The sequence below is a fragment of the Nicotiana sylvestris genome, chromosome 8 (assembly GCF_000393655.2).
Source record: "Nicotiana sylvestris chromosome 8, ASM39365v2, whole genome shotgun sequence".
Classification (NCBI taxonomy): Eukaryota; Viridiplantae; Streptophyta; class Magnoliopsida; order Solanales; family Solanaceae; genus Nicotiana; species Nicotiana sylvestris.
In genome coordinates, this window is record NC_091064.1 from 89,844,204 (window position 1) to 89,865,134 (window position 20,931).

Consider the following 20,931-nt stretch of genomic DNA (forward strand, 5'->3'; position numbering starts at 1 on the left):
TTTGGTGTTAGTTTGGTGAGGAGGGCACAACCACTCAGTGCGTGGAAGAGTCACTATAATCTAATGCAACATAAAAATAAAAAATAAAAAAAATAAAAAAATACCTTGGTCTCTCGTATCTAGATGTAGGGAGGTTGCAGTAGCAGTGATGTTCTGGTGTTTGTTGTCCTGTCCATAGCTAGTTGATTCAATTGTGATACCTGTACATGTTGCTATTGGTAAACAGATAGTTTACTAACCAAAAAAGAATCAATAAATATAGATTTTTTCTGCAATCCCCGGCAATCTGAGTTACCACATCATTACACCGATGACAATCGAAGTAAAAGCAGCTGATCAGTCCTCACATTACAGTGTGCCATAACAGAAATGCTAACCAATTATAGTTAGTTATTTTTTGTGAATTGTATCACAAAGCTGGCTAAGAGTGTCTGATATTTTTCCGAGGCAATCAATAAGTTGGTTGCCTTGACTTCTGATCAAATGAACACGACCAGCCTCAGAATTCTTCAAATCAGCAAGCCTGCAATCTCTATCATCCATTGGATTTCCTTCAATTATTGCAGTGATCAATTCTGCGTTTTCCCTAAGAGTTGCAGCCATCATTTCTTCTGGATTATCTACATTAATCTGCTCCGCCTTTACCATATTAACCATACTAAGGTTTGGAGGTTCGACCTTTTCTTCTGGACTGGATATCTCGCGCTTTATCTGTAAGCTGGATTTCTCATAACTTGGGGCTTCCACCTTTGTCTCTATGCTAGCTTCATGCTTTATCCCCACCATGGATTGCTCATACTTCCTGTTTTCATTTAAGATGCGTCTCCATGGATTCAACCTTTCCTCCATTTTGTACTTTCGTGGTTTCGTCCTTCGCCGCTGCCTTTTATGACCTAATGATACAAGAATGTCACACATTTAGCTGATACTGAAAAGTCAATTTTCATTTCGAGATTTTGCTTTTCTGTTTTAATTTTTCTTTCTCTTTGGTATATCTTATACTACATAAAGAAACATGACTACACCACAAAGTTTGTCGCTTGGTGTGCAAGAATGATCAGTTATTCTAATTAAATATAGAATGCTACTGCAGTCTTTTAGTTCTGCAATATGACAAGATTCGGTAAGTCATTTTTCACAAAATCAGGAAGCAGAAACCAGAAGATAAAACCACAAGCTCATCGACTCACTCAAAAGGAAAGAGAGAACAAAGGATCACCACCATGGCTAGTGACTGAATGTCGACATTTCTATTCCAAGGAAATCAGCACCTATTGTTTATTAATGGAGAGGTTGGTGGCATATTTACAAAGCTTACCCAGAAATGATATACTCATTTTATCCTAATCAATGTTTTAAAAGGTGTGGGTGGGGGTGGGGTGGGGGGAGGAGCATTTTACACTGTATGAGACGTAATTCCCGACATGTGGGGGTATAGCCCCCTGTGGATATTTAATTAATCGTATTTTGTAATAAGACAAACATAAATTACAAAAGAATGTTTAAATTTCATAAAATTGTAGAAAGTATAGGAAATACATTTGTATAGGAAATATAATATAAATATCTAATCAAAAGATAAAACTATGACATTTTCTTTTTCCTCTTAAGCAAAATAATTGCAATAGCATCAAGGCATTCTTTATTTTTTTGTAAGAGCTTTGGTGAAACCTTTTGACGGATTATTTGTACAAGAGTTGGACATGCAATAGTTTTTCTTTTTATGAAAAAGAATATATGACCAATTTGTACAAGGGCGAGCGCCCACTAGTTTCTTCATCTCTTAAGAGCCAATTAGTTCTTTACAAGCCACAAGCCAGTAGTCCATTAGAGTTGGATAAGTTAAGACCAACATGTTTTTTTCTTGTCTTCTTTGTAAAATCTCTTCTTCAGACTCAAAAGTCGCAGCCTCTACCTTTGGTTGCTCTCTACCCATTGGGTCTTGTCGCCATAGTTACTGTCTCATTTCCAGTTGCCACCACTCCTGTCACACACTGGTAGTGGTTGTTAGACTTACTCCGACCAGTCACGTCATACACACCTATATTTCTTTTAAGAGCAACTAGATAAGGTTGTATTTTATTATTTGATTTCTGAACTTAGTCACTAATAAAATTTACTTCAGCAATTCCTTTTAATGATGTTTCTCCTTCTCTTCCCAAAGGGTCTAATTTGGATGTGGATTTTGTATTTGCAGAGGGTTCAGTAAGGCGCACGCCTCGCCTAAAAGGGACAAGGCATGTCAAGGCATATGTCCAAACCCTTGGCGCACACATCTCAGGAGACATATGTCTGGCACTGTCACTCTGAGGCGTGTAACAAACACGCCTCATCGGAGACTTGTCCTAGGGCGTGACCATGAAACACCTTTGAAATCGGTGATCCTCATAAGGGCGGACTAAGTTTAGTTATAACTCAAAGGTTAAAACAGTCAAAAAGTTGATTCTCTAAGACCACCGTGCCCTTCGGTCAATGACCTTAACCATGAGAAAAAGAGTTCCTCACCTCGACATGTGTCTACCAAACATAATAGCAGTATTCTAAGAACTATATTTTTTAATGTACCATAAGAAAGTTATTCTAAGAATTATCAATTCCTCTAATCAATGACTTTCGTCAATATGAGATAATAGCTTCCTCATTTCCACTAGTGTGTGTATACGTATAGCACATAGATCAATCAATCACTGCGGGCGTGTGGGCGTGCACCGAAGGGATTGTGACTTGGTCCGTCCCGTGAGATTGTAAAGCCGAATAGCTTGCTGTTAACTACATGTTGTTCCCTATGTTTTATGGAAATTTGACTGCAATTCATGTTAGAAATCATGCTTAGGCCATATGATATCACTGTTGGGACCCGCAGAGGTCGTGCACTTGTTGATTTAGCTACTATTTGTTGTCTTGTACTAAGTCATGACTTTAATTGCTTATCATACCTCCATCTCTTCTTGTTACTTGTTGATACATGTTATTATCTCTATTTGGGCTGATTTATATGATTTCTGAGAGTCCGAGAGATTAGGGAGGTCGATGACTGAGTGAGGCCGAGGGCCTGAGAGTGAGGTATTGATGCTGTAGCACGTGAGTTGTCTGTGCGGATCCTGATATGATACTGTAGCACGTGAGCTGTCCGTGCGGATCTTGATATGATATTATAGTACGTGAGTTGTCCGTGCAATACGTGAGTTGTCCGTGCGGATTATAGCGCTTGGGCTGTAGGAGCCCCTCCAGAGTCTGTACACCCCAAGTGAGTGCAAGTACCTATTGAGTGTGAGTACTGAGGGCTGAGAGCCGAGTGATTGAGCTGTTGAGATGAGTTGAGTGACTGTTGCCTCGAGAGGTTGCACTTGCTTTCTTTTGTTGTTGCACTTAGTTGATATTTGTCATTGTTGTGAAATTTCTGGAAGATTTTATATCCGGTTTACTTGATCTTGAAACCATACAAAACTGATTTGACTTAAACTGCCGAATTTGAAAGCATGACTAATCTTTTCTGAAATTATTGAAATTAGCTGTATTTGTATAGCTCATCACGGCTTCTCAGTTCCTTATTTGTTTCCGTTACTTACTGAGTTAGTTGTACTCACGCTACACCCTGCACTTCATGTGCAGATCCAGGTGTGTCCGGTCACGAAGAACGTAGAGCTCGTGCGTGGTCGAGTGTCGGAGATCTACGAGGTAGCTGCCGGTGTTCACAGTCCTTGCCTCTCCTTCTTTGCTATCTTTCTTTTCTGTATTGACTTTTACACACAGACTCTTGTAGACACTATTTTTCTTAGACTGGTTGTCTAGATGCTCATGACTTGGTGACACCCCGATGTTTGGGGCTATCTTTCCGCATTGTATTTTTAGTTTAACTCCTGTTTTATGAAAACTCTTTTATGAAAAGAAAGAGCTTTTGATTTATCTTTTATGAAATATCGAAGTATGTTGGAAATTGGCTTGCCTAGTTACATCAATAGGCGCCATCACGACCGGTTAGAGTTTTGGGTCGTGACACGACTCTGGTATCTCTTCCTCTCATTCTTAGATGGTGATTTTGCCTCTACATTAATCGTATAGGGACATAGAAATCCTCATCGACAAATTTGTTGCAAATTTCCCCATTCCGTCAGAAAAGTTCACGTGTCATAAATGAAGAGATATTCTAACCAGACTTTCTACCATCATTCTCCTTCTTAGATCCAAATATCCCGTTTGAAAAGACCAGCAGTCCAGTAATAAGAAAGCACCACTAAACCGTATAATCTCAGACTTTGACAGCCTTTCAGTCAAACCTCACATTGGAACTTGAGAAAATAGTAAAGCATCATCTGTTGAGAGCATAGTCACCCATCAGATACATCACATCTTGATGGGACCCACACTACCATTGTATCAACCATTCGGCTCTCTAATAGAATCTCCCAACTAAACATGATTTAAGAAATTAAGTATATCCTCGATCTCAATTCTCTAAACCAATAGTAATATGTCTTGTCCCACACTACCAATTTACACTCTTCATTGATAGATAATGCCTAAGCTGCCACTTCTCTATAAGTTTCTGCCTCTCCATTTTATGCTCTCTGTTCTTTTTGAGTCTCAGTTATCGAATTATGATCACGTTTGAGATAACTAAAATTTCGGACTTAAATTAGTCTTTGACCACATTTTACACCATCAAATGCCGTCGAAAAGGTTACTGAGATAGAAAGAAGTAGTCAAATACATTAATTTTCTTAATCTATATTTTTAGTGGGAGAATCCTTATCCAGCTTTGTCATCTTAGATTGGCAAAATTTCAAAATTTTGGTTTTCTATATCAACTTTGGTGTGAGAGTACTATGTTCTTGTGTGTGGGCTTGCTCACATTGCTAGTCCCAAGCCCGGATAAAGGAGAAGGGTGCCGGTAGGCTACCAGCCAACGTAAAACTTGCCAATTCATGATGAATCCTCATAATACAGATATCGTTGGGACATGCCTACTTAGGCACCCATTATGTTGGAACCCGAATGTGATGAAAAATGAGCAAGGGGTTCCAGGTTCCACCACATCGGCACTTGGGTGTGAGGGAGTATGAGTAAGGGTTCCCGCATTATGGACGAGTGCGGTAAAGAAGTTAGTTGCCACGTCAACGCCCAGATGTGGTGCAAAATATAAAAGGGTTCCTACAACATGGATGAGTGTGCATAAAGAAGCTAGTTCTACCACATTAGTGCCTGGATATAGTGCAAAATAAGAAAGGGTTCTTGCATTCGCCAAATAGCACGCATTGAGAAAAAAATAAGAGAAGGTCATTTGAGATGGCCTTACAGATGCATTGGTCCGTTAGTGTGAAACTATGGTGAGTGAAGGTGTTAAAACGGATGAAGTAGACTTACAAGGAAGTTGTCTTGAAAGATCAACAAATCCTTGAAATCAATGGAGACTTAGCTAAAGATAGATCACAATGGAAGAAAAAGATGATAAGAGTGATCCATATACTTACTAGTTAGGAATAGGCCTTTATTAGGGTTTATTGTTTACTAAACAAAAATAATTCACACGGTAGCTTGAATACAAATCTCAATAAAATCATAAAATAAGATTGAATCAAAAAAATTAAAGTAAAAAAGCATGACTATGTTTTAGAACAGAAATAGTATCATACCAAGTTCCAAGAAAGCATTGTTTCCTTGAGCCTGTTGGGTTTCCGGGTCAGAATCCGGGTCAGTTTCAGCACCACCACCATCTTCACCATGTAATAAACTCAAATACCTACCAACGGCGTTAAACAACTCGAAATCAAACTGTTCCGGTAAACCCAATTCACTCTTCCTAACCCCATCAAACGACGCCGTCCAATACACCGTTTCCCATGGCTTCACTTTATTGTAATTCTCCAAGATAAATTCCCACCGCTTTTTGCACTGATTCAAGCTCCGATTCACGCCCAGTGAGTTGCAATTCTGCACCGTTGATTGCCATTTTTGGAAAGAAGCTAGCGTATTGCCGCATTCAATTTGGGTTGATTTCATTTCGTTCACGAGAGTTAGTGACTCGTGTAATGTCCAGTCAGGCGCCGCCTGTGAACGCGTCCGTAGTGAACCACCGTCGCCTCTCTCCATTTGATGCCCAATTTTTCGAATCTAACGCCTCAAGTGTGACATAGCTGCTGCCTGCTGGGAAAAAGAGCAACTGCAAAACAGTTAAGGAAGAAGAAATTAGATAATTGAATCCAATATGTTCATTAATCATTATAGTCTGAACTGTGTGATTAATATATTGACTATTGAGTAACTAATCCAAAAATCAACTACACCTTAATTAACAAGTGTTTAAGATTAACAAGTGTTTGAGTTATATGCATGTATATTATAAAAAATATTTATATAGAGCCTATTTGGATTGGTTTAAATAACTGGCTTTTTAGCGGAAATAACTTTTAAGCCAAAAAACAATAAGTTGGGGTTGCCCAACTTATTATTTTTGGCTTGTTTTAAGCCGTTTCTAACTTAGTTTAAGTACTTTTTAACTTTGCCAAATAGTTAAAAAAAAGTTTAAAAACTGATTTGACCAGCTTAAAAGTCAATCCAAAGACTCTCTATTAGGTCAATTGGTTATAAATAATTCTTATCTCTTAATGAATACTAGTATCGTAATAAAAATGACAATAATATGACTAGAACATATTAGAACTAACCGATAGTATGTAAAAATAAAACATGTATATAACTTAAATCCTAATTTAGAAGCCATAAACTCAATATTAACAACATTGGGGTTGTTTGATGTAGGATAAGATACACTTAATCTCAATATGAAATTATGTGTATTTATATAGTGTTTGGTTTTTTGTATAAAACACTCGATTACTAATATGATCTCTATTACTGGCTAATAGGTGTTTGGTTTCCGGTATTAATGTCTACATAATTTATGCCTTGTTTAACATCAAAAATTAAAATATTATATTATTTGTTATTGATATAATTTATATTTTTACAAATAGAATTGTATTTAAGGTGAATGTCTATCTTTTAGAGAGTTTTTAGAGTTTGTTACTTTGTGGTTAAGTCACTTTTTCCCTACAAATAAAAATTTTTGTCCCATTGTAATTTATTTTAAAAGCAATAGAATTTTCTCTTTCCTTTCTTTGCAATATTCTTCTTTTCTTTTATTGTTTTGTTTCACGTTATCAGCACGAGACTCTACCGTCTCAAGAAGCTATTTGAGAAGACTAAGGTATAATTTTTCTCCTCTTTTAACTATGACTGATATTATGAAACGAAAGTTCGTTGTGAAATTTCGGGCAAGAACTATATGTCATGGGTGTTGGATGCTTAAATCCATTTAGATGCAATGGGTCTTGGAGACGCCAGTAAAGATAAAACTAAAGCATTTACACAAGACTATGTTAAGGCCTTGACTTTCTGGCGTCATCACCTTGATGAATGGTTGAAAATAGAATACCTCACAATCAAAAATCCACTTATTTTGTGGAATAGCTTAAAGGAAAGATATGACAACCTAAAATTCGTTACACTGCCACAAGCACGATATGATTGGGCTCATCCGAGGCTCCAAGACTTTAAGTCTGTTTCTGAATACAATTCGGTGACGTCCAGAATTACTTCTAAATTAAAGCTTTGTGGAGATAATATCACTAACTATGATATGCTTGAAAAAATATTCACAACGTTTCATGCATCCATATGATCCTGCAACAGCAGTATCGAGAGAAAGGTTTCAACAAGTACTCTGATTTGATTTCTCTTCTCCTCGTGGCTGAACGAAACAATGAGTTACTCATAAGAAATCACGATAATCGACCCGTTGGGTCTACACCATTGCCCGAAGAGAATAAAGTATATTCCTATCATGCTAAGCGTGAAAAAGGTCGTGTCCCTGCTCGTGGTAGTGGACGTGGCCAAGGAAGAAATTTTCTGGTGTTAGAAAAATAACCACCAAAAATGAAAAGGAAAAGATGAGAAGCCAAAAGCAAAGGATTCAGAAACTAGATGCTATTGATACAGTGGAAAAAGGCATTGGGCCAATATTTATCGTACACCAAGACATTTGACTGAGTTTTATCAAGCATCTCTAAAGAATAAAGACCCTAAAACTAATTTGTCTCTATCAATGAATTGACATCACCCACTTGGATGTGGCAAACTTCTTTGAGCACCCTGATGGAAAAATAGACCACTTGACCGGTGATGAATCCATGGTTAAAAATAATTGAGTAGTTTGATTTTTAATTTAGCCTATTTGTAGTAGCTAGTGAATAAATATCATGTAATCATAGTTCTATGAATGAGTAGTAGTCATTAGTATCAATTAGTATTATTTATATTATGGAATAGTGTTAGTTCGCTTTGATTAAATATAGTTCTAGTATTCGTTTTTAACAATGTTTCAGTAAGGGTACGAATACATTTCTTGTCGCTTCTTATGTTGGGATGACTAAATTCTAGTGTATTCACGTTATCAGAAACCAATATATCAAGACACATAGATTCTTGTTAGAGACTAGGTAAGCCTAACACTTACTGAATTAATGACAGAATTTAACCAAAATAACTATTAAACATGAACCATATATTTCGATATAAAGCCAACAATCCCAACACGATATATAACATCCCAAAACCGGTAGTACAAGTCATAAGCTCTACTGAGTTCACTAGAAAAACTTTTAAGTACAAATGTTCCGGAATTAAAAAAAAACTATACAAAATAGACTTCAAAAGGTGACTCCGAGGACTGCGAACGCAACGGCAGGTATACCTTGAAGTCTCCATAAATATCCAATCAGCTTTCTAATGATCAACAAGCTCCGAATTATCTGGATCTGCACAAAAAATATATAGAAAGGCAGCATGAATATACCACGGCGGTACCTAGTAAGTATCAAAACTAACCTTAGTGGAGTAGTGACGAGGAACAATCAAGATACCTACTAGACATAATAACCTGAGCAAGTAAGAATGTGAAACTAACAGGGAACAATATCAATATACAGCTAAGCATGGTAAATATGACAAACAATACTTGCAATAGAAAATTAGAAGCAACAATTAGCAACAAGGAACAAACATATAATAATGTCGTAGAATAAGCTGAATACGATTAAAGTCTGGTGAAACCAAGTAAGGAAAAAAATAGGTAACAACCAAATAAACAACTGCTTTCACACAAGATTTATACAAGAATTTTTCTCGAGGTACCACACTTCATAACCACAATTCGCAGGTCACAAGTCACGAGCCCTACTCACTTGTCATCTTCTACCCATATTAAAATTCATAACCGCACAGACAACTCACGTGCTATACGGACAACTCACGTGGCAATACCATTAGTACCTTATATCTGCACGGACAACTCACGTGCTAAGAGAGTGACAATATCTCATATCCGTAGGGACAACTCACGTGCTAGCAATAACAATACCTCATAACCGCACAGACAACTCACGTTGTAATAGCAAAAATATCTCATACAGAATGCAAGTATACGAGAATACATGTAAATGATCAATAAATATCAGGGTTCATTTTCTTAAACCGAAGAGTGAATAATTACTTGTATGCTTGTGCAAGTGTTCTATCACAACTCGAGTCAACAAGTAAGAGCAGAGACAATGAATGACACATAGGAAACAACACAATAAAACATAAAATGCATGACTCACACAAGGTAGTCACACCACTACACAAATAGTATCAACAATAATGCTCCCAGGCCATCACAAATCATCACAAATCATCCCCGGCATAGCCCTCCTTGTCTCGCCACGTGCGCAACAATAAAGTAAATGCCCGCCTTGTCTCGCCACATGCGCATAATAACATTCCTACCTTGTCTCTCCACATGTGCAAACCTACATATATCGTCACGCCCCAAACCTGGGGAGCCGTGGCTGGCACCCGGTGCCGTACTGGCCCAAGTGAACCACTCTATAACTCTCTTTTCTTCTTGTATAATTATCATGGGCCAACATGGCCATAACTCATAATGTATAATTATAAGTGGGAAAACATTGTATCAATGAACCATTTTTCTTAAAACATGAATACATATGGGTCGTCAAGGCCTTTGACATGGTGTACAAAATGAACCTGTGTGTCTACAAAGCCTCTAAGATTATTTGACATCAAATGGGACAGGGTACCGGCCTAACCGTAAGTCTGTAGTAAAACTCTGACACGATGACTTATAGACTCAGCTGCATTCCAAATAAGGTAGAATTTTACCAATCTTTCACTGAATGTTAACCTCTTCTACTATGAGGGCTTGTCAAACTGATTATCTATACCTGCAGGAATGAATGCATCGTCCCAACAAAAGGACGTCAGTACGAATAATGTACCGAGTATGTAAGATATGTAAATAAGTATATAAAGGACATAGAAGAAATATGGAGTAAAGGACTCAACCTGTATGTCTGGATAGCTCTATAAATCATGAAATATTTATAATGTCATGCATATGCGTATGAATGTCATATAATGCATAGGTCTATACGTACATATCATCATCAAGCCTCTAAGGGCATCCCATCATATCATTTCAGCCATTGTGGGCAAAATCATCAACATATACCAGCTGATCAGGTGGTGGTGCATATATAATGTCGTAACCTTTTCCAATACCCCATATACGTATAATATACGCATATATAACGCCATCTGGTCATGAGTAAATGCATATGTATAAATGAATCCAATGCATAATGAAGTAAGTCAATACGATCTCTTGGAATGTCATGAGACCATGAACAGACGATATGATAGTATGACATATGGGGAATCAAGAACATAGGCACCCCTAGTGCTTCTAAGAATAGAATCATTTATGAAAGTTGTGTGCTTCCTCGTTTCGTTGTATTATATCTGTTGATACCCAATTTTTTCCTATAATTATTTTTGAAAATGCATATATACCTCCAAAACTATGCATTAACATCAATTAATATTTTTCATAATTTCTGCATTTTTAAGGGTTTTAATTAATTTATTACAGTTTTTTATTATTAATTGCATCACAAATAGTTTTATAATAATTTTGTGGCTTAATTTATCATTTGCATTTGTACTAAATTTTAATTATTTCACAAATAGCCATATTTGCATTTTTGGGGTTATAATTGCAATAACTTTGCAATTACAGCCTATGCATGCATTATTACATTTATTTACCAGAAAATAGTTTTTTGTATTTTTTTAAATACCAAGTAATTTTTTTAAAACATTTCTAGGTATGAAAATCATTTTTATAATCTGTTAATTATTTTTTAAAATTGTTTTGATCAATTAAATGGGTATTTAACAAATAGCCCTTTTTTTGAACCTAGCCTATTAAACCAACCCAATTTCAATTCCCTATTCCCAATCCAATTAGAACCAGGCCCAAATCCACCCCAGCCCAAACCTAAAGACTCTACTCAGCCCCAAACCCCTTTAATCTTGGTCGTTGATCATAGAGATCAACAACTATCGTTCCCCTTTCCTTTTTTCAGTCCAAAAGACCCCTAAACCCTAATCATTTCTCCCGTTCAGCTGCCCTAGAATCCTCTCCTCTAGTTTCTCTCTAAGACCCAACCCTAACCCTAATCGTCGCCACCTAAACCTAGCCCTAATCCCTTCGATTCCTACCATTTCTATGAGGTTCCACGATTGTTTCAGACCTCCATTGGTCTCCGACTTCTTCTGGTTGTTCGATGTTGCTATTCCATGAAAGGAATCCCAAAGGATCTAGCCTAGACCTTGTTCGAGACTCTTTAAAAGTCCGCCTACGGTCACCTCCGTTTGTGAGTGCTACTATCTCGATGTTTATAGTTCAAATCTCTCGTTCAAAACCAAATTCTCTTTGCCCCTCCCTTTTTTCCTCAAAACCCTAATCTTTGGACATGAATCCGTCCAGATCTGAAATGATTCTGAGTTCGTCAATGCATTTTCTTTAAAGATCTCTTGTTTCTTACTGTCAATCGATTTTGGTACTTTGTTATTTTAGGGTTTTGGTTTCCTTGATTAGTAATTGGTCAAATCTCTGTGTTTGAAGTGGTTTCAAGCTTCCATGACCGATTTCTTTAAGAGTCTTCTGATTCCCCTACTGCTAATCGACTCTAAGTATTTCAAAATTAAGGTTCCTACTTCGTCTGTTCTTGCAAAAGGCTTTTCCGAAATTTCTTATGTTTTGTTTAATCTTTCGATAATGACTATGTTTCAGGCTTGATTGTTTGACTGTTTGTTGTTCGCTTCAACATTTTGTCCGTTATTTTTAATATTGACTGACTGACTCAATTATCTAGGGTTTTATTTTTGCTGAAATGATTTACTAAATGTTTGCTTGCTCTCCTTAATCCTGAGATTCCTAATTAACGTCTTTTCCCTATTTAGGGGCTGTTTGACCCCAAAATGATCTCTAATTGCTCATGTTACCTTATTTGTGTGATTGATTGCTTGATTTATGGGTTCTAACCTTAATTGGTTATTAGACTCACTTCTTGCCCTATTTGAAACTCAATCCGAGTTATTTATGGGAATAATTCCCTTATTGTCTGCCTGTCAAGCTTAATTGATTATTTGATTGTTTTCCTTCCCTTATTTACAATATTAAGTTGCCTTGCGTTATTTACTTTACACTACTCGACTCCTATAAGTACAAGACTCTGTTTCAAACACACACACACACAGAGACCTAAGGAAAAACACTTAAAAATTCTTGCTCTCTCTCTCTATTGCAAACTACTGCTACTTGTCTATTACACTATCTAGTCGGCTGGAAGCCAAGATAAGATCTTGGATCCTCTTTACTTCATACTTTTATTGCAAATTTCCAACTGGTATGCCTCTACTACTGTCATTCAATTAATCTGTGTGTTTATCAGTATGTATACTTCTATTTAAATCCATATGTTTATCAGCTTGTTTACTTCTGTTTAAATCCATATGTTTACCAGCATGTTTACTTTTGTTTAATCCATGTGTTTAATAACATGATTGCTTCTATCTAATCTACGTGGTTACTTCTGTTCAATCTGTATGTTCAATAGCATGTCTAACTATGTGTTTCCTAGCATGTCTATTAATGTTCAATCTATGTGTCTACTGCACTAGCATGCCTACTACTGCCCAATACATGTGTTTACTACAATAGCATGTTTACTTCTATTTTTAATTAGAACTATGTGTTTCTACTTTCAACAAATTTGCATGTTTACTCATGTCTAAATTAGATCTGTTGTTTTGTCTACTTCTCTACTAGCATGTTCTCCCTATCTAGATGTTCACCTTTCACAACTTTGCTCCCCAATCCCTACTGCCCCTTTGTATGTGATTGTTCGATCCTCAGCATGCTTTATCTTTTGTGTTTGGTCACTTCGTAATAGCTAACTTAAGTAATCCTACTTCTGAATGCTATTTGTTTGTTGGAACCTTTGCCTAAGTTCCAGGAATTGAATGACTCTATTTGCTTCTTGTTTCCTGAAAGTCTAAAACTGCTTTTCTCAAAACTACTCTTATAAATCACTATCCACTTCAAAATTCTTAGAACATCTAGGGTCCTGCCCATCCAGTGTGAGCAATGCTTTGGAGTCCATGAGACCCCTTTGAACTTTGACACACTGGGGCTGGCTACTCCACACTGCACAAGCTGTTGATCTTTAAAGAGAACCTTGGTGTGAGCACTGCCCGGGGTCCCTGAGGCCTTTGGGAACTTTGACACACTAGAGTACCCTCTCTTGCACTATGAGATATGGCACTTGGGACTATTTAAAGGCCTGGTTTCCCAGGTTTTGATTTGGGCCTATCCAGGCTCCCTATAGTATAGTGTTGTTTATTCTTGTAATTCATTTACACTTGAGTTGTAATATTAATTTCTTTGTAAATAGTTTTTGGGGAAATTAGTAAAACTGGGAGGGATTACTATACATATTTTTGTTGGGAATGGGTAGATATCATGCCTATAGGTTTTGAAATCAGTGTTTACATCCCAAAAACCATGCCTATAGGACATTGCAATGTTCATCACTTGTGTGCATTCTAGATATCATGTCTATAGGTTTCAAATCAACTTTTTCAATCAGAAATCATATTATTGTGCTGTTTGTTTGTTTGCGTGCATTCTAGATACCATGCCTATAGGTTAAAAATCAATCTTGCACTTTTAGATATCATGCCTATAAGTTTCAAATCAATCTCCTGCATTTGGGAGTCATGCTAAATAGGATTTCAGCATATTCAGCATTTAGAAACCATGCTTATAGGGTAAAATCAATCTTGCATTCTGGACACTTTGCCTGTAATTTAAAATCAGTCTTTGCATGCCAACGAGGTTTTAAAACTAATTGGCATTTAGTTTCCATTGTCTAAAATCAATCCTCACATCTAGACAGCATGCCTATAGGGTCTAACGAACCAAACTGCTTGTTCAAAATTGTTTACTGGCTTATTGTACTTCCGATTAATTAGATATCATGCTTATAAGACATCACTGATACACGCCTAGGCAAGCCTATAGGGCGATTAAAATCTTGCATATTATAAAATTGTGCTTTTGTTAATTGTTCAGATTCAGCAAGCCCCTCTAAAATTAGTAGGCAACTGATTAGGTATTGGTTCCCCGCTTTAATAAAACTTTGCATATGTTCTGATTTGTGCTCACCTAGATATCCTATTATTAGAATTTTTTTAAAAGTATCTGAAACACTACTGTTTGAGACGTGCACTTGCTTACTCTATTTGTGGAGGTAAAATGTGAGGCTTTTAACTATTCTATCCTTGGTCTAGTCCTACATGTTTTGTTTGTTGCCTAGAGTTTTCTCATTTTAATTACTGTAGGAGAGTCTAGATCCACCTTAACTAGAAGTCCTAAATACCTCCGGGACTATATAAGTAAAGGGACGGGTAGTGCACGCATAGGATACATCTTAAGGTTTCTAGAATGCTTTAGGCTATGACCAAGGGGAGGGTGATTGGGTAGTAATGATATGATGACTTGTGCGCTAATGCCACGTGTAACCCCTCTAGTTGAGGAAGGTTTACTGGGTATTGGACAGATGTGATCCTATAGGCTAACAAACCCAGGACTCCCCTCATCTTATTTGCATATGTGTGCTTAGACTGCTTATCTGTTAAATCTCCTTTATCTTATATGTGTGCTTAGACTGCCTATCTGTTAAATGACTAATTTACAAAAAATGATTTTGGCCGGGACCCACTATTGTGGACCTCGAGGGGTGCCTAACACCTTCCCCTAAAGGTTATTTCGAGCCCTTACCCAAGTCTTTGATAATGCAAACCAGTTTCATGAGTTATTTGCTCTAGGTTCCCTAACGCACCTTAAATCCGTTAGGTGACAACTCTTCAAATTCAAATACCTAATTCCCGCAAGGAAATGAGTTGTTCCCAATGAATGTTGAAACCCGGACTCAGCGAGGAAAAATGGGGCGCGTCAATATGGATCATGTCAAAAGAAAGAAGGATTAGCCTTAACATACATTAGTTGAGGAATTTATCAAACACTTTTACTTGAGCTGGCCAAGAAAAACTTTTGCTCATTCAAAACTTTGAACAAGAACTAAGCACTTCTTATGATCATTGCATATTTCATGTTGCTGGACATATGGAGTATTCATGGATGTATGTTTTTGCTATGTTTCTAAAGTAAGAGACTCCCTATTAATACAAGGAAAGATTTCAACCTTCTTTCTATATCTCAATTGCAAAAAAAGGATAACCATGAAGGCTTAAGGCTTGTTTTTTACGTTTAAACAAGGCACACCAAGTGCTATGACTCATGTGCACTTTGGTGCCACCCTTGGCTAATTTTATGCCATGTGATAGCCCACAAATTCCCCTAAAATACCACCTAATCTCATAAACCAAAGATTCACCATTTAGATGTTTGGGTAATTTTCACCCTTGTTGCCACGTGGGGGTGATGTTCCAGCCTAACTTATCCACCAATTTCCTAAATGTGCCACCTTACCCTATGACTTAAGAGTCATTTATTGGGCTTTCCTTGGCTCCACATTGGGAGGCTTATCAAGTATATCCAAACATTTTAATTACTTATCCATCCCAATAATTTGATGACTAAGCCACCAAAACTCCCTAATCTTGCCATCTAGATCCAAGACTTGCCTAGTCAATATTGAATTCCCTACTTGATGCCACCTCAATCCTTATAAAGTTGATTAGTCATGAGTCCCCCTTATCCTCATGACTCCACGTGGATTCACACTAATGACACTTATCCACTTATAACTAATTCCACACAATATATTTCTAGGTCTCGATTCACTTAAATACTAATATATTTCATATACCTTACTATCATGGTCATGTGGTATAACACTAGTCCATAAATATGGTGTATTATAGCTTGGACCATATTTCATCTGAAAATTTCAAACTTCAGCAATACTCAATTTCCTCGGTTCCTTTACTCTCTGACCTTCATAACACTTACTTATCACTTATTTGGAATATCACAAATACATATAACCTTAAAAATAGTCTTTTCCTTGAACTTATATCAGCTATCTTATGATAAATCCAATGTAGAAAAGTATGTGATGTAACATCCTTTCCCCCTTTAGAAACATTCGTCCTCGAATGTTAACTCTTAGAGACTTAAAAAAAATTTACTAGGGTCTCCTCTGTAGACTAAACTAAAACCCAATCTCTATTTGAAGTCTGGACTATTCACAACCTTTTATAATTGAGTATCTCGTATCTTCTTCACCTTTTCCTTACTTACCTTTCAATCTCGCATCGTATCTTCTGTCGCTTTCATAACCTCCCTTCCACATAGGTGGAAATTACGCCTTAAAGCTCTACTATGTTATCTGCACCTCTAGTGCATACATAATCTGGTGGAAGCTTCATATTGACTTCTTACGACTTAGCTTTATGGCACAATATGGAAATAAAAGAAGGGTAATATTTCCTAAATGGCCTGTAGCCTCTCAGTTATAAATGTGGCATGCAACACACACATAAGTGAGACTCTACTAGGCACGACTTTGTAAACTCTCTAGGACACGACCTGCTCTGATATCACTTTGTCACACCCCAAACCAGGGGAACTGTAGTTGGCACCCGGTGCCATACTGGCCCAAGCAAACCACTCTATAACTCTCTTTTCTTCTTCAGTAACTATCATGGGCCAACATGGCCACAACTCATAATGTATAAATATAAGTGGGAAAACACTGTATCAATGAACCATTTTTCTTAAAGCATGAATACATATGGGTCGTCAAGGCCTTTGACATGCTATACAAAATGAACATGTGTGTCTACAAAGCCTCTAATATTATTTGACATCAAATGGGACAGGGTACCATCCTACCCATAAGTCTATAGCAAAACTCCGACACGATGACTTATAGACTCGGCTACACTCCGAATGAGGTGGAGTCTTACCGATCCTTTGCTGAATGCTAACCTCGTCTACTATGAGGGCTTGTCAAACTTATTATCTATACCTGTAGGCATGAATGCAGCGTCCCCAACAAAAGGACATCAGTACGAATAATGTACCGAGTATGTAAGGCATGTAAATAAGTATATAAAGGACATGGAAGAAACATGAAGTAAAGGACTCAACCTGTAAGTCTGGATAGCTCTGTAAATCATGAAATATTTATAATGTCATGCATATGAGTATGAATGTCATATAATGCATAGGTCTATATGTACATAACATCATCAAGCCTCTGAGGGCATCTCATCATATCATCTTAGCCACTGTGGGCAAAATCATCAACATATACCAACTGATCAGGTGGTGGTGTGTATATAACACCGTAACCTTTTCTCATATCCCATATACATATAATATACGTGTATATAATGCTATCTGGTCATAGGTAAATACATATGTATAAATGAATGCAATGTATAATGAAGTAAGTCAATATTATCTCTTGGAATGTCATGAGATGATGAACAGACGATATGATAGTATGACATATGGGGAATCAAGAATATATGCAACCTTAGTAGTTTTAAGAATAGAATCATTTATGAAAGTTGTGTGCTTACTCGTTTGTTGTATTATATGGATCATGCAAAAAGAAAGAAGGATTAGCCTTAACATACCTTACTTGAGGAATTTATCGAACACTAGCTTACCAAAAACAACTTTTGCTCCTTCAAATCTTTGAACATGAACTAAGCACTTCTTATGATCATTGCATCTTTCATGTTGCTGGGCATATGGAGTATTCATGGATGTATGCTTTTGCTATGTTTCTAAAGTAAGAGACTCCCTATTAATACAAGGAAAGATTTCAACCTTCTTTCTATATATCAATTGCAAAAGAAGGATAACCATGAAGGCTTAAGGCTTGCTTTTCACGTGTAAACAAGGCACACCAAGTGCTATGATTCATGTGCACTTTGGTGCCACCCTTGGCCAATTTTATGCCATGTGGTAGCCCATAAATTCCCCTAAAATGCCACCTAATCTCATAAATGAAAGAGTCACCATTTAGATGTTTGGGTAATTTTCACTTGTTGCCACGTGGGGGTGATGTTCCCACATAACTTATCCACTAATTTCCTAAATGTGCCACCTTGCTCTATGACTTAAGAGTCATTTATTGGGCTTTCCTTGTCTACCAAGTTGGGAGGCTTATCAAGTCTATCCAAACATTTCAATTACTTATCCATCCCAATAATTTGATGACTAAGCCACCAAAACTCCCTAATCTTGCCACCTAGTTCCAAGACTTGCCTAGTCAATATTGAATTCCCTACTTGCTGCCACCTCAATCCTTATAAAGTTGATTAGTCATGAGTCCCCCTTATCCTCATGAGTCCACGTGGATTCACACAAAGCACACTTATCCACTTATAATTAATTCCACATAATTAATTTCTAGGTCTCGATTCACTTAAATACTAATATATTTCATATACCTTACTATCATGGTCATGTTGTATAACGCTAATCCATAAATACGATGTATTATAGTTTGGACCGTATTTCATCTCAAAATGTCAAACTTCAGCAATACTCAATTTCCTCGATTCGTTTACTCTCTGACCTTCATAACACTTACTGATCACTTGTTTGGAATATCACAAATACTTATAACCTCAAAAATAGTCTTTTCCTTGAACTTATATCAACTATCTTATGACAAATCCAATGTAGAAAGTTACGGTATGTAACATATATATAGCCCGCTTTGTCACGTCGCATATGCAAATATCGATAATAACAATAGCACGGACAACTCATGTGCGAAACTAGTGTACAAGGCTCAAAGATATGAACTGATGCTCTCATCAGTGAGAGTTAATATGCGTTGTACTATTTTTCCTTACAAGATTTTGTACCACTGGTTTTTCCTTGTAAGGTTTTTAACAAGGCAACTAAAAGGCGTATTTCTAAACATATGTATTCTTTTTCTTTTACTAGAATTTTTTCACTGGGTTTTATTTTAGTTAATTTTTTTATGCACTTTATATTGAATAGCCATTCAAGAGGGAGTGTTATAAATAGAATTGTATTTAAGGTGAATGTCTATTTTTTAGAAAGTTTTTAGAGTTTGTTACTTTGTGACTAAGTCACTTTTTCCTATAAATAGAGGGGTTTTATCCCATTATAATTCATCTCAAAATGTCTGAAATAAGCGGTAATGTTTCTCAGTCCTAAGTTGCTCTTGTTTCGTATGCGAATTTACCTGTTGCTTTCATATGTAGAGAGTGCTTTTAGCTCAAAAGATAAGAAAACACGAAGCGTTCTCTTGCTTTCCCAACTAGTTGTTTCTAAAGATTGCCCTCTCTCGGCTGGATTGAGGTGTGCAGAAGTAGGGTTTACGAAAAGAAGGCTCCGGGTTGTACTCAACAGGTAATGCTCTACTCCATTCTTCCTCCTGACTTCCTTTTCTACAAACCTAGGGACTCTCATCCAGGGAGTATATGTCGCGCCCCCTTTTTCCTTCGCGAAAATTGGGTTTATAACATTTTGGTATAGGACAACTCTTTCCTTTTGGGAAAGGGGTTTTTCATTTTTAAAGAGATGCCACCTAACGTTTTTAAGGTGTGTTAAGGCACCTATAAGGTTCATTTGTAACTGCATTGATAAGCAGAGACATGGTAAGGGTTTGAAATTATCCTACGGGGAAGGTGATAGGCACCCCTCAAGATCCACTACTGTGGTTCTTGGCCAAATAGTTTTTGTGAATTTGTACAAGTAGCAAATAAACAAGTACGGCTCAAATAGTAGGGGATTTAAGTCTAAGAACATAGATGTTTGAAAAGTAATTAATGAAAAGAAAGAGTTTAAAAGAATTACGATCTAAGCATATTTGAGAATATAAAGAGGGGTGTCCTAGGTTTGTTTGTAATATGGATCACATCAATGAAATACCCGGTATGACACTCCTCAAAGAGGGGCTACATGTGGTATTAATGCACCGATCATCATATCCATATCTACACTTTCCCGTCCCGTGAAGGTAATTAAAATGCATGTTGGTCTCGACCTCTATTGCATTCTATTACTCGTCCCTTCCTATCAGTCCCGGAGAAATTTAGGACTCCTATCCTATAAAAGGGTTTCTAGGCAGACCCTCAAGTGTAAAGGCAAAATACTAAGGCGACATATAAGAACACATAGGACTGCATTTAAGGGGGAAACACAGAAAACAGATAGAAGGCTCAGATATACCTCCACAAGTAATGCACATAGCAGCAAGACTCATACACAATTAAGGTCTAAATTCAGAATTCTAAAGCATGGTATCTAAGTGATAATAGCAAAACCAGATTTATTACATGACTTAGAAAAGAAGTCTGAATCAGGCTTGCCTACTGATTTTAACATGCTGGCAGTTAAACAAAGACAATTATGGTTTTTATTTAAGTTGATTGCCTAAGGCTTGCCTAGGTGTAAAATAACATGTAGCAGTTACCAGCATTATTGAAACAATTTGGAAATTA

At 36.9% G+C, this 20,931-nt stretch overlaps 1 protein-coding gene across 1 annotated transcript; it reads right to left on the reverse strand.

Moving 5' to 3' along the window:
- Positions 1 to 213: 213 nt before the first annotated feature.
- On the reverse strand, positions 214 to 6,273 carry LOC104229866 (trihelix transcription factor ASR3). Its single transcript, XM_009782581.2, has 2 exons — positions 5,634 to 6,273; positions 214 to 893 (listed from the first exon to the last, which is right to left on the reverse strand). Exons 1-2 carry the CDS (start codon positions 6,088 to 6,090, stop codon positions 391 to 393), a joined length of 960 nt encoding a protein of 319 aa, XP_009780883.1. The 5' UTR covers positions 6,091 to 6,273; the 3' UTR covers positions 214 to 390.
- Positions 6,274 to 20,931: the final 14,658 nt, after the last annotated feature.

Excerpts from the sequence above, each read along its gene's own strand:
- LOC104229866 (XM_009782581.2), bottom strand. The coding sequence starts at position 6,090 with ATGGAGAGAGGCGACGGTGGTTCACTACGGACGCGTTCACAGGCGGCG. Across the intron at positions 894-5,633 it reads CAATGCTTTCTTGGAACTTG|GTCATAAAAGGCAGCGGCGA; the intron begins GTATGATACTAT and ends TTGTATCATTAG.